This window comes from Hibiscus syriacus, unplaced genomic scaffold (assembly GCF_006381635.1).
Source record: "Hibiscus syriacus cultivar Baekdansim isolate YM2019G1 unplaced genomic scaffold, ASM638163v2 tig00110263_pilon, whole genome shotgun sequence".
Classification (NCBI taxonomy): domain Eukaryota; kingdom Viridiplantae; phylum Streptophyta; class Magnoliopsida; order Malvales; family Malvaceae; genus Hibiscus; species Hibiscus syriacus.
Window position 1 is genome coordinate 986,987 of NW_024062652.1, and position 15,223 is coordinate 1,002,209.

The 15,223-nt window shown below is 33.8% G+C and overlaps 1 protein-coding gene across 2 annotated transcripts; it reads right to left on the reverse strand.

Annotated features, from left to right (window-relative positions):
• Positions 1-492: 492 nt before the first annotated feature.
• On the reverse strand, positions 493-7,279 carry LOC120115352 (mitochondrial Rho GTPase 1-like). 2 transcript variants are annotated; one of them, XM_039136083.1, is made up of 15 exons: positions 7,110-7,279; positions 6,713-6,934; positions 6,326-6,458; positions 5,791-5,940; positions 5,366-5,542; positions 4,903-5,157; positions 4,421-4,489; positions 4,227-4,282; positions 3,972-4,053; positions 3,650-3,861; positions 3,505-3,574; positions 2,889-3,001; positions 2,491-2,641; positions 2,081-2,267; positions 493-799 (listed from the first exon to the last, which is right to left on the reverse strand). In XM_039136083.1, the coding sequence occupies exons 2-15, from the start codon at positions 6,916-6,918 to the stop codon at positions 726-728; spliced, it is 1,935 nt and encodes a 644-aa protein (XP_038992014.1). In that variant the 5' UTR covers positions 6,919-6,934; positions 7,110-7,279; the 3' UTR covers positions 493-725. The 2 variants fall into 2 exon arrangements, with proteins under 2 accessions (XP_038992014.1, XP_038992013.1); XM_039136082.1 differs by having other exon boundaries at positions 6,713-6,932; positions 7,107-7,279.
• Positions 7,280-15,223: the final 7,944 nt, after the last annotated feature.

Sequence of the window (15,223 nt, forward strand, 5' to 3'; positions counted from 1 at the left end):
TGACGAAGATAGAGACTAAATTGAATATCGGATGTACTTTGAAATTCAAGCTTTAAAGTCTAAAGAACTTAAGGACTAGTGACATAATTTCAGCATTTTGTTTTATTTAATTTTGTTTGTTTGCTTGTTTAGTTAACGCATCTGAACATATAAACGAACATGATCGCGAATACTAAATATGTTAGCAAACACTAAACGAATTGAACACGAACATCTTCAAAAATAAACAAACAAACACAAAAGCGATATTTAACATTTAAACGAACATAAACAAAACATGAAAACTTTCAAAAATAAACAAACGGATATAAACACAACCTTATTAGTTCAAATCCGATTCATTTACACCCATATTCAAGATGAGGTTGAAGGCAACACCTTTGATAAAATATTCAATTGTAGCTCAAAATGAACAAAAACAGGAGTTTTTTTCTCCAGAAAAAAAGTAGTACATAGGCAAGCAACGAGCATTGCAACAAAATGGTTCAGAGGGTATAGAAAAAACTTCTATTTCACAATAACTCAATTCACTCATTTTCTCTTGATATTCGACAGATCAAACAATTCCACAACTAAATAGGGGAGTCGCATTTTGCAATTTTTTCCCTACACACAAGGATTTTGAATACAACCCAGAAATTGGACCACAGAAATTTGACAAAGCATGCAAAATTGTTTCTAAGATTACCACATCCATGCCTTGGAGACGTGAGAGTCATCGTCCCTCAACCGGAGGCATTCTTCCTTGCTGCATATATGCGGTAAGCTGCAAATCCAACAATGGCTACAGCAGCTCCAACTGCAAAAGGTGAAAGCATTGAAAATGATCAACAGTTCGGGATACTGACTGATAAAGCTAAAGAGCATGCCATTCAAGTTGAAGCAATTTTGAAGCAGTGCAAGTACCATTCCAGTTTAACGATAATTTTTACTAGGAAAAGCTTCAAATACATACTTCAGCTTACGTATTAATCCCTCCAAGAAAATCACAACTGTTGCAGTTGCTTAATAGAGAGTAACGGTTAATTACTTTTAGGAAAAGATTATTATTATTATTTTAGGAGATATCAGTTACTATTTTATTAGGAAAGTATTAAAGATATCATTTATGAATATCGTATACTATTAGAAGTCCTTCCTTAGTTGGAGTCTTGGTTTTTAATTACTTTCTTAACCTCTCTATATAAGAGAGGCAAATTGAGAGTTGAATAAAGAAAATAAGGTTTTTTTTATCAAAAGTCCTAAAAGATCTCGATCTCTCTTCAAACTAGTCCTAAAGGTTTCGGCCTCCCTCCGACCAGCTGATTTTTTTTTTATAAAAAGGCCTCGTTGAAAACCCCCCTTCATAACCGTCAAGCAACAAAGACTCAACGAACATTGGAAGGAGGAAAAGTGTGCCTTAGATTTTTTATTGCATAAGAACTAAGTACAATAAGATCACACTACCACCCAAAAACGATGGCAGCCCACTCAACGCAGTGCAAAACAGCACTACCTACATGTATATGTTAATACCCTACACAAAAACTACCTCCTAGGTTAATCACCCAGTTACAAACATATACCATTCCCAAATCAATCCGATATACCAATACTATAAAAACAACAACCCAGTTAATTCCCCATCATTTAACCAATTCCTAGTTTGGCAAATTCATCCGCTTCATAATTAGCTACTCTCACCACATGGCGAACAATGACCTCTTTATTGACCACAATGTCTGCAATATCTTTAACAATGGATAGAAACATTGAAAACACAGGATCGTAAGATTTTACCAACACCACCCCTTGGAACAAACATTAAAGCTGAGCTGTCTGAATTTCAGATGCACAGGCTTAAACAGAATCAGAACTAGATCTTATCAAAGGGTTTAAGACTATATATTGTATGCAAGTGGACAAAGGCAGAGAAATGCCCAGTACTGATTACCCGCACAACAAGACAGAAAATTGTAAAAGATGTGCACAGCAACGTGTCATCAGAATATCTCACCATGACAAACAATATTTTCAAGAACCCAAAGCTTCAAGTGCATCGAGAATAAAACAGTTCTGAGATGCTAGACAATCAGCATACCTGAAACAAACATGAGTGATCGGTTTACGAGCCGATGGTACTGCTTCCGACTTCTACCAGCCTCAGTTTCAGGAATGCTCAAATGAGGATGTTCAGCTGCATTTACTATCCTTCGGAATATGTTATTGAAATCACTCAATTTTGAGCTGATAGGTATCGGTGCCTCTATCCCCATATCCTGGCTGACCTGAAAAAGAAAATTTTGAAACACAATGCACTTTCACTCCAGTTCTTCAAAATGAAAATTTAGCAGGACTTATTCCACTATCATCATATCAGAGATAGATCAACAATGTCAAGAACACTGTTACCTTTTCAAGGACAAATTTCACTTTATGATTCTGTTAAGACATTCTACTTATTCACGCAAGAAAATTAAATTAGTAAAAAAAAAAACTAAAGCATGATACCCTGGTAGAATTCTGTATTGCCATTGGAAATGAATCCAGATCATCTTTAGCAGCAACAATGAGGCAAGGCACCTCATAGCCAGTGTCTTCACCATGACCAGCAACATCCATAAGCAATTCAGTTGTTCTCTTCCATGTAGACTCGTCAGAGCTACAAACACCAGACAATCATGAAGTAGAACTTACAAAAAGAAAAAGATGGGCATATGCACCCATATGACTTTTTACAAAATTCAAACATGGAACAAAAAATTATTATAGTCATTTTATCAGCACAAAGAGTACAATCCAAGCACATGAGAGTAACCCTTTTCATGAATGTGATCACAAAACAGAAAATGAATATCCAAGAATAGCTGATTAAAATCCTACTTCAGAACAACCATGCCTCGAGTTACCTGTCATAAACAAATACTGATATGTCACAGGCAGCCAGTGACTCTTTACTAGACAGAAGTTTTGCAACTCCATCTTCAGGGATTTCTCGCAACACTAGAGTTTTCTTTATTCCCTAAAAATGACAAAGAAAAAACATTAAAAAGAAATCACTAACCCGAAAGCTGAAATATTAACACATGAAAGCTATATATATATATATATATATATATATATATATATATATATATATATATATATATATATATATCAATCTAGATATATCTCAGTAACAGCTATTCTAACTAAATGCAAGAAAGTATATATCAATGAAATGATAAATTTCAATGCGTTAAGAGTTGCAAAAGGAACTGATTTGATAATGCAAGGAGCATGTAGATTTTGACAGTTCTTTCATCTTAAAGTAAGTACATCTTCGAATATTATCCCACTTGAACCTTATAAAATGTCTTTCTAGTGCACCCATCACACCCCACTTTATGGTCTAGACTCCATAACAGCAAGAAATGCATGTGTGTGGAAGTCCCCAATTCCCTCAAAGGACAAAGTAAATCCCTCGGTTTAGAGGTGGGGGCTTCTTTCATTATTGAATTGCAAGAATAATTTAATAGCAATTACCCCAGGTAGTTCCACAACATTCACAGCATACTGCTCATCAGCAGTTGGGGAATATGAATCGGAATAGGGCCTACATTAAAGTAAAAGAAGTTAAACAAATCGTTGAAAAAGAATTAGCTATCAGGAAAAGAATTCTAATGAATACCTGCCAAGAAAAGAATTAATTAATGCAGATTTCCCAGCATTTGCTGGACCAAAAACAAAGCACTGCAAAACAGTTCTTTCTGATTGTTGCTTCTTTCGGTCCAGACGCCTTCTCCTGGTCACACGGATGGCAGAGGAAGAATCACCAGGATATCCAATGTATACCAAGTTCTCTAAGCTACGAGCTGGATCTAAGAGTGTCATAAGCGCCCACTACAATAGACAAGATAACTCATAAATTAAAGTACTCGCCTGATCCATAATAGCAAAACTATGCGGTGATGAGTATAATATTCCCATTTTCAAGAGAAAAGCAGGAATACCTCTGAAAGAAATGCATCAAGTGATAGCCCACCTAGAGCAGTTCTTTCTGCAGCATCCTTATATGGAGCATCATTCCAAGGACTGAAGTTGAAGGAAAAATGTTGAGCATGATTCAAAACATTATCACATTTGCAACTTAAAATAATAAAGATCTCCTAGGTGTGCAAAATTCATATACAGCTTATTACAACAGTTGAAAAAATCACAATCGAGCAGAAGAAATTGAAGTAAAATGTATCAAATGGGAATCATACTTCTCTGGAGCAGTTGAAAAAACATCCTCGACTTCGATAGGCCGAAGGTTATTGTCCTGAAAATAACAATATTACAATTCTTATAACTTCAAAAACTCTAAGAAGAAATTAGGAATATTGAACATTTCAAACTGGACAGGACAATGGAAAAGGCAAGGGAACTACAAATAAAATAAATATAGGCAAAGACATACTAAGTCAGTGTCAAATAATTCATAGACTCCCTTCAGGAATTCAATAGCTTCATTTGTCAGCTCCACGCTCTACACAAATGGCAAACAAAATTGCAAAGAGTCATCAGCAGTAGTTCAAAAAATGACGAAATATATAGTAGATTATGCCTATCTGAAACAACACAATTCATAAATGGCCTAATGAAAATCAGCCAATTTTGGTGGTGCTCAACTTAAACCACAGCCAGGTATTCCACTGGTCACCGAATGTAATACTAATAAGATTGGTCATGTCAAAACCCAGAGTTCACAAGAAATTTAAAAAAAAATACTCTGTAGCAGAAAGAATTATTACCAATTCTAACAATTGCTCATATGGACAATTTTATAAGCAAAAACCAATTATTGGACAATGCAAGTTGAAAATGAAGACAAATAGAGCAACAGCTTTAAATGCGCTTATTCAGCGTTTTCATAAGAAAGAGTGTTCAAGTAAACACTACCTGATCAGGAGCATGTTTAAATGAAGCATATGGAATTAGATCATCTGAAAGTTTGATATCATTGTTATATCCAAATTTCCTCAAGACAGTCCATGTTGTCTCAAGGCGTCCTTTCTCTATGAATAGTGCATGAAGAAAAAGAAAACCAGTCAACGTGAGACCACGTTCATTGACTCCTTCAATCAACTTATCCTGCACAACACGTTTCACACCAACTATTTCCGAAGGTTGTAATGGAGCATTGAAACATTTGACCTGTTTTACAACAAATTAGATGCTCGAGCATGAGATTTCTTAAGTTAGCATTGACATAAAGATTATTTAAATTTTAAATAGATCAGCATTTAAATACATCAAGCAACAGATAGCTGAATCATTATTCATGAAAGTCAGTCAACCCATCATTCAACTTCATACCACCCACTTTGAAAGTAAAAGAGATAAAAAGGAACATTTGAGGAACCTGAAAATTGTTCAATTCAGCGTCGCTAAGAGCACCATCCCTGTCATGATCACAAAGAATAAAAATTCGCTTCAAGGCTCTAACACACCGTGGTTTCAGAGTTTGTGTTTCTTGATCAAATAAAGGCCCTGTTGGATGAAGCACTGCCTTTTGCGCGTAGTAGAAAACTTCAGGGATCTATAAAAAAGTATATACTGTAAAATTTCAATTCCTGATAGTATCAGCGGGTTCTACAAATATCAATTAGTGTCATACAACTAACTACAAGTCTACAATGATGCCAGCTATAACATATGTACAAATCATATCAAGAAGCAAAAAACAAGAATCCTTGCTGAAACCACTCTAAATTTTATCATGTTTATGGCATTTGCATTTCATATTAACTTTGAAAAAAATAAACAACAGAGGGCCTATATCCAAACCTGAATGTGTTTATATGCTGAACACTCGATACAAGTTTCAATCTCCCGAAATTGTTGCATTATTGGTGACATCACCTGTTCCAAGCTCACTTGTTGCTGGTCATCTCTTAAATCCAGCTTACAGCCTACTACAATTACAGGCACCTTCACCTGGTCAATAATAATTTACATCAGATTCTGCAGCAGTCTATTATGAAGAAAATAACACCCCACGCAGTTTACAAGGTCACCTAAGCAAACACAGATGCATATATTATGGTGACCTTAAGTGAGTCAATTAACTGCCAAAAGCTTATTTAAGTTGCTAAGACACAGGTTCAAATGCTTTTAAATTGAAAAATGAAAATGTAATATTAGATATGGTTTTAATTCGTAAGTCATTTTGCTCATATCAATGTCAACTTTGTAGAGTTTGAATTGAGTCCAACACAGACACATAAAGCAGAATTAGTAGCTTTTTTTAACTTCACCTCCCTTTCACATGTTTTCCATCAAAAAGAATAGTGCAAGTACAAATGCAAATTAAGATAGAAACCTCTAATTGGCGAAGTTCCGGAAGCCAGAAAGTACTCAATCTGTTAAGAGTTTCAGGCTGATCACAGGCATAAGTAAGCACAACAGCATCAGCTCGCTTCAGTTCTTCTGCTAGTTTACCTCTATCCTCCGGACTAACCAAAAAGAAATTAAAAAATTAAGCCAAAACCACGACCATGAACAAAACAAACAAGAAATTATCTAATCACATTCAACTTTTTTTTTTGCTTTAAATCCAACTAAGTCGCAGCTAAAGTTGTTACACGAAATTTACAGTTATGTCACTATAAATTCATTTACACCAACGGAAATTAGATATTGCTTCAAATATTCATTTTCAAAAAAAGGAAATTGAGTAATAAATGGTGTACGAAATAAAAAATTATACTTGGAGGAGGTGTCGATGATGGTGATTGGAACACGGTCAGGGTAGAAATCTTCCGGCAACCTCGTGGGCGGCAACAACCGAGGCACATTCGTTGGGAAAGTTTCGGCGGCGGCTGTCACAATCAAGCTAGACTTTCCAGTGCCTCGATCACCGGCCACCACGATACGAACCCCGGTCTTCCCTTCCGGATTCGATGATTTAGCCATTCGGAAAAATCAAGCGCTACAAAAAGAAAAAATAAAAGAAATAAGAAATTGAAGCTTTAAGATAGCGAAGTGGCTACAGATAAGGTGCAGCATCAAAACAGGTTTAAACACAGTAAAATGAAGGGCGAAAATTTGGATTATGAGAAACAAGAAACGGAAGGGGTAAGAGAGTGGCATGGAAAGTAAATAACCTGAAGATTGAAGTGAGATGGATAAGAGGCAGTGTTTTTGGTTCTGGTCGCGGATAGAGGGCCGCCAAAACCCTAGGAAAGGGCGGCGGAGGCGATGGGAGGCTGTGAGCTTTCGGTGGAGGGTTTTTTTTTTTGGGAAAGTTCACCAACAAGAAGTTTCCCGGACTCGAATAAAGATGACCGTAATTCTTTTTTCTCGATTAATTTTATAGTATTTGTTTCGAACTGCGAGCGCCGCTTTTCTGTTGGGACAATCATGGCCCTTGATACTAAGTTTGCTACTGGACGGCCAGGATTTGTTTTGATCAGAATTAACCTTTTTTAATCTATTTTTTTAACTATGAATTTCATCCCACGCATCCTTTTGGAAAAACTAATGTGTTGAATTTTTTTTCACGACATAATATTTTCCCCATATTTTTTGTTGAGATAGGGCGAATTTCATAGTCCCCGTCGTTGGTCGCCAGGGCATCCATGAGAGCTAGGAGGTCACCAGGGCATCCGTGCGAGCTACAAGGTCGCCAGGGCATCCGAGCGAGCTATGCATGAGCCATGCATGTCGCATGCTCTCGGGGTAGGTCGCCATGCATGCCCAACGACCAAGTTTTAACGCCTGCTCCCGTTGCTCCCTCATGCATGTGTTGCATGCCATAGCTGGGAGATTTCTGCAGCCATAGTTGCATTATTGCAACGTTAATTTAGTTGCTAAATGCAGCAAATATTGCTATTGAATTGCAGCCTTTCAACGCTCAATAATTACACGATTCAATGCTCAATATCGAGCCTTCAACGCTCAAATTTAATGACGCTCTCCAACGCTCATTTGCTTTATATAAAGGAATGGGGGGTTTAGGGTAGAAGCAGAAGCACATATAGAAACTTTGCCGAGAGAAAGGAAATGAAGAAGAAGAAAAGAAGATAAAGGCTCATACATCGTTCGTGAGGTAATTTTTTATTGTTTAATTTAGTTTATTATATGAAATTATTAGTTTGTTAGTTTAGGGTTTAGGGTAAAACTAAAATTTAGTTAATTAGTTTGTTAGTATAAATTATTAATTTGTTAGTTTAAGTTATATTATATTAGTTTGTTAGTTTAAGTTATAGATTATATTATATAAAAACAATTAGTTAATTAGTTTCTTAGTTTAAGTTATTAAATGTAAAAAAAATTATTTAATTAATTTTTTAATGTCTTTAAACGTATATTAGGTTGTTTGTTGAAGTTATATTATAAAAAAATTAATTAGTGCATAATTAGTTTGTTATTTTAACTAAGTTATATTATAATAAAGAAATAGCTTATAGTTTAAGTTAAATTATAATATATTAGATTATATAAAATTAATTTGTTTAATTTATTGTTGTTTAAAGAAATATTTTGTTTACACGTACATGGTATTATTCCACAACATTTGCCCACGTACAAATTGATTCGAGGAAAGAAACAAGAAAGGAAAAGAAACAAGAAAGGAAAAGAAAAGAAAGGAATAAGGCATAAATACGAGGGTAATTTATTATTTTTTGTTGTCTATTTTTTGTTATTGTGTATGTGTAAATTAGTTAGTTAGTTAGTTTATATTAGATTATATAAATTAATTTGTGCGAGATAATTCCCGTTTAAAAAAATATCGTGATTAAAATATTTAGTGTTGTTTTAAAAAAAATATTTGGTTTAATTTATATTAGATTATGTGTAAATTAGTAAGAAATAAAAATTAATTGAATGAAATATAATCTTAAAATTTATAACAATTAATTAACAAATTTGTTTGATATTTTAAAAAAATAAAAAATATTATCAAACTAATCATTATTATTAGTAATTATTACTAAATGATTAGTATCAAATCTAAATCATTAAATATTTATAATAAATAATTATTAGTAATCATTACTAAATTATATTATTATTAAATCATTAAATATCAAATCATTAGATTAATAATAATTATTAAATCATTATTAGTAATATTAGTAATCAATCAATCAAGTTAAATAAAAAATTTTATTTTATCGTTAATATAGTAATATATTATATTTTATTTATTTATTTAATGATTTATGAAATTATCTTATCTAATTTTTTAATCTAAATTTATATTTTTTTATTTGTAGAGAAAATGAGCAACAACTTTTTCACGATTGTCCATTATAATAGACAGATTATGTAAAATGAGGTCGGAGTTGTTTTTCAGTCTGAAAAACCAATAAATATGATGTTCAAAAAAGACATCACATTTATAGAAATAAAGCAGAAGATAGAAAGAAAAATTCGAGCTGCAGTTGATAGTTTGAGGTACAAGTTTATGATAAGCCCCAACTCAGTCAGATATGTTGCAGTTCCACTTGAAGAAGAATATGATATTGGAACCATGATTGGATTACATGAGTCAACCAATATAGTAGTTATTAAGTTATTTGTTGATGTGCGTAACTATGTGATGTTCCTGGGTCATCAAGAGGTGTAACTCAAAATCCATCTGAAATGGTTTTCGATAGTGAGTTTAAGGACCTGACATACAGGTTCCCGAAGAGTTTTATGGCACTATTGGAAAGTGAAAATGAAGTCGGAGGGACATCTGCAGCAGTAGAGTATGAGACGAGAAACATACACCATTCGGAATTGACTGTTGATATTGATGGGGAGAAATTCATGATGATTCAAGCGAAGATAAAGAAACCGAAGAACCCGTTTTGGGCGACGACGATAATTTTTCTGGTGAAGGTGCAATTGACTTGGGCATTGATGAAGTTCTGACACCGTATGAAGCTACTCCTCACATGTACGAGATATATTATGATGTGATGAGGGCACATGAATTCCCAGACATGCCACATTTACCTCCGTACCAAATGGCTGAATCATTCGGTAATTCTGGTGAATTTTCAGTTGGGGTGAAATTTAGATGAAAAAATAAAGTTACGCTAGCGATTAAAGAGTACTGCATCAAATGCCACGTTGATGTCCATGTTGCAGGGTCCAACCAGAAAACCCTATACGCCAAGTGTGTAAAATATGGCCCAGAGTGCAAGTGGAAGATCAGAGTGTCAAAAATTCAAAGGCACGATGCTTGGGTCATCACGAGGTACAATGGTCCTCACACATGTTTGGGAAACTCCATCGAACAAGACCACTGACTATTGGAATCCGATGTAATATGTGAATACGTGAAGGCTATGGTTGAAAAAGATCCAAGGATATCTTGTTCAATGTTAGCTGCATCTATTCGAAGCCAATTTGGATATCAAGTAAAATATGGCAAGGTGTGGAATGCGAAGATGAAGGCAATAAAGATGACGTATGGAGATTGGGATACATCATACAATGAGCTGCCACATTTGCTACAAGCAATGAAGCGATTTATCCTAGGAACCATAGTAAAGTCTCAAACCATGCCCGCATATAACGAAGAATGTCAACTTGTGTCAGGGAAGAAAATATTTCATAGATTATTTTGGGTATTCAAGGCATGTATTGAAGGATTTACATTTTGTAAACGTATGATCCAAGTAGACGGTACATGGTTGTATGGTCAATATAGGCATGTACTCTTGATGACAGTTGCGCAAGATAGTGAGCGAAATATCTTCCCAATTGCATTCGCCATTATTGAGGGAGAGACAACAGAGGCTTGGGATTTCTTTCTGACCAATCTACGTCAATATATCATTCGTGAATATGGAGTTTGCTTGATACCCGATAGAGGAACGAGTATTTTGGCGGCAATTGAATGATCAGGAAGTCGTTGGATACCTCCGTATACATATCCTACATTTTGTATATGTCATATTGGCAAGAATAGTATCGATCAGTTTCATAACGCACATATTCGTAGCGAGATAGTCAGTATGGGTAAGTTTTAATTTCAATATTTGTGCATTTTTATGTGGTTTTTTAATTGCGGTTTAACACAATATATTATGAAACAGGATACGAACTACGCCGACCAAATTTTAACAAGAGATTAGAGAATTTGAAGGTATTTTACAATGATCAACGTGTTTAGAAGTGGGCTTCAAAAATACCGCGAAAAAAATGGTCGCAAGCATACGATGAAGGTCGGCGATACAGACATATGACCACAAACCTTGCTGAGGCCATTAATTCAGTACTAAAAGGTACACATCATCTCCCAATAACGAGTGTGGTGAAAGAGACGTACTTTAGGTTGGCTAAGGTTTGGTCCAATAAAGGCAAGAAAATTGAGAGTCTCATAAATAGAGGTAAAACTTGGGCTCCTACAGTGGTAGAATCAATGGAATCAAATGAGCGATTGGCAACATCAATGGTTGTTCATAATTTCGACCGACTTGGTCATACTTTTTTTGTGTTGTGCATACGCCGTAACGTCGGAGGAGAAGACTAAATATTTAGAGTTGATTTACGACACAAATGGTGTGATTGTGGTCGTTTTCAGGCATGGAAATATCCATGTGCTCATGCAGTCACTACATGTATGTATGCTGGTGTAAGCGCATACACTTATGTTGATGAATGCTTTCACCTACATAGGATATTAAATGTCAACAGCTATGCGTTCAGATAGATCCCGAATGAATCATATTAGCCTAAAAAAGATCATGACGAATGGCTGCCAAATCCAATGCTTCGCAAAAGTCCAAAGGGTCGACCTGAGTCCACTCGTATTTATACCAGTATAGATTTCCATGCTAGAGATAGAGGTCAAACAAAGAGATGTGGATTATGTAGGGGTGAAGGCCATTCAAAAAACAATTGTCCTAATTTACCAAGATATAGACCTCATCATTAGTAATCATATATGTATTTCTATGTATTTATATATTTGATTTTGTAATAATGAACCTATTTTTGCAAGGAAATTTATGTAATTTATGTTCTTAAATAAATAGATCTTCGAATTGAAGTTGAATTATAATAATGATTTCATACTGATGATTTAATAATGATTACTAAAATTATAGTAATGATTATAATAGTCGAATTTATCTTTATAAATATGTCGAATTTATCTTTATAAATATGTCGAATTTATTTTTTTACATTTCACGTAGAGACTTGCATATTTCATATTAGTTAATTATATAAAAAATCATAGATGTCATTTGGTCAAAGTCATACGTCGACTCAAACATGAGTTAATTATATAAAAAATTTGTTAATTAGTTTATTAATATTTAATGATTTGATAATAATAATTTAGTAATGATTTGATAATAATGATTTAATAATGATTACTAATAATTATTTATTATTAATATTTAATGATTTGATAGTAATGATTTAGTAATGATTAGTAATAATAATTTATTATTAATATTTAATGATTTGATAGTAATGATTTAGTAATGATTAATAATAATGAAATGACTATATCTTCATATTGAAGTTGAATTTATATAATTTTTGTCGATAAATTATTCGAGCGAACTTTTTAAATAGAGGGACCTAATTGATATGACATTTATAATTCGATGACTTGAACATATTTGAATGGATGTGTGGTTCAATTAACTATATTTTCGTTACATAACTAATATCTATATATGGAACAGTGGTTTGATTTATAATAATGATATGATTTGATTTAGTAATGATTTGATAATTATGATTTAATAATGATTTTATATTTAAAATTATAATAATTATTTAGTAATGATTACTAATAATGATTTATTATTAATATTTAATAATTTGATATTAATGATTAAGTAATGATTATTAATAATGAAATTATAATAATGATTAATAATAATTAAATATTTAAATAGAATTTAAATCAAATTTATAAATAGTTGAATTTATAACTAGTCGAATTTATCTTTATATATTTAAATTGAAATTAATGTTTTTAAGTTAAAGTTAAAAAATTCTAAATACATAACTTATGTTTAAAACATAAAAAACTAGTCTAATTTCAATATTTAATTTGTAACAAATAACAAATGAGTTTACAATTGTTGTCGATGTCGGGGTGTTGTTGAATGATAATGTCGGGGCGGACGTATGATGTGTTGTGGCCGTTGCGATTGATCAGGAGTATGGTACCCATCTTCTTCATTCATTGGGGGCATTTGAACTGCCATTCCACCAGTTTGCGATTCCATCCCACTTGCAAACGTTGACTGATAAATACTGGTATTTGACATCATAGATGTCATTTGGTCAAATTCATACGTCGACTCAAACATGGGAGAGTAGATGGGTGCCTCAGGCTGCACAAACTCTGGTATGTATGTCGGGATAGTAGAAACATCAAATGCTTGATGCAACGATCTCGCATCGCCGAACGGTTGTGGTGCGCTATTATCCACATCGGTTATTTCCGCTTCAGGTTGTTGAGATGAACTCCCACTCCCACTCGGTAGAGAGTATTCAACTTTACCAAATCTTTTCTTCAACCTCAAAAAATGTCACCTCTCTACCATTGTTGTCAAGAACGGCTTTCCATTATCCAAAAAATAATCAAGGTAAGCCGAAGTCTCAAAATTAAAGTCATCATCTTGAATGGGGTCAAGAGTTGGCATGAATGAAGCCCTATTATTCCAAGCATTAATGTAGGTTGCATGCTTCTCAATCTAATTCACCTTTTCTTTACGGCGACCATAAAATATGTGCAGGTGGTTATGCGTCTCAACCCAATTCACCTGACGACGACCATCTAAGTTTTGGAGGAGGTCATGATCCCATGGACTCTGCGGAATAGGTTGATGGAAGTCGAATTGCCTCAACACTCTATCCGCAAATTGGATCTCAACAAAAGCAAAATTGATCAATGGTGTAACAGCACACCAATATTGAAACCCATCAAAAACATCGTGCAACTCCAACGACAAAATTTATTCATCTATGTATGGTCTCCAATTAAACTGTAAAATTAAAATAACAATAAAATTGATTTAAATCAAATAATATAGTTAATTTAAATAATAATTAATAATAACATATTATACATACCTCTTTTTTGCCCTTAATGTCGATCTTCAGCCTGAACTCTTTAATATTAATATTGTTGTGCACCAACCCCGTGCCTTCAATTTTATGCCTCTATCTATATATCAATTAAAACAAAATTATGGCCATTTTGTTCAATAATTTTTATCAAAATAAATAATTTATAATTAATATTTTATATTAAAATAGAGAATTCATATTACCTTACGGCAAGTGGAAAGTCAACCGTGGTCGACTAATCGGTGTCAAAAACGGAAGTCTATGCCAAGCCCATGATTGTAGCAGCAGCAAACATCCATCGATTTCTATTGTATTATTATCATCCACGACTAATGATGCCTTGCACATCTCACGATACAAGAACGACAATATCGTCGATCCCCAGCTATATTACCTACTATTCACAAAATTTCTTAAAAAAAGAAGATATTGAGTGTGAACATAATTACTGGATTTATCCGACATCAAAATTCCCCAATCAACTACAATATATATGCTCGTGTTGCATATATAATTTCTTGCTCTGTACTATTTGGTTGCAGCTGAAATTGATTCTTCAATCATGACAACCTCACACGCCACCCTTTACACTCTGGTGGTATGGGCGTTTTCCCAAGAAACGCACTACAAAGTTGTGCCACATTATTGTACTCATGTGTCATTACCACCGGCATCCCATTTGTTTGGACCCTGAGTTGCATTGCCATATCCTCTAGAGTTATCGTACATTCGCCACATGGCTAATGAAACGTGTGCGTTTTTTGTCTCCAACGTTCAATCAACGCACTGATCAAACCTTTGACCAACTTGTATTCTCGCACAAATGTTACATACCAAAATCCAGCATGTTGCAAGTTTTCTTCTATTAATCGATGTGGCTTGGGCACATTATGTAGCCGATGACGAAGGACTCGCTGCTCGTCCTCCTGCAATTAAATAATACAAAATATTTATCACAATCATAAAATAATATTCAAATATTTATTAATAATAATTCATTAAACAAATATTTTATTCACCATTATTCCCAAATTAGTTGAAATATGTTCATTGCCAAGTTTCAGCAGTGGAATTTGGTCAGTCATTGGAATGAATCTGTAAAAAAAAAATTAAACAACAATATTTATAAAATCATTTAATATATATAATCTAATATAAACTAACTAACAAAAAAATTTAT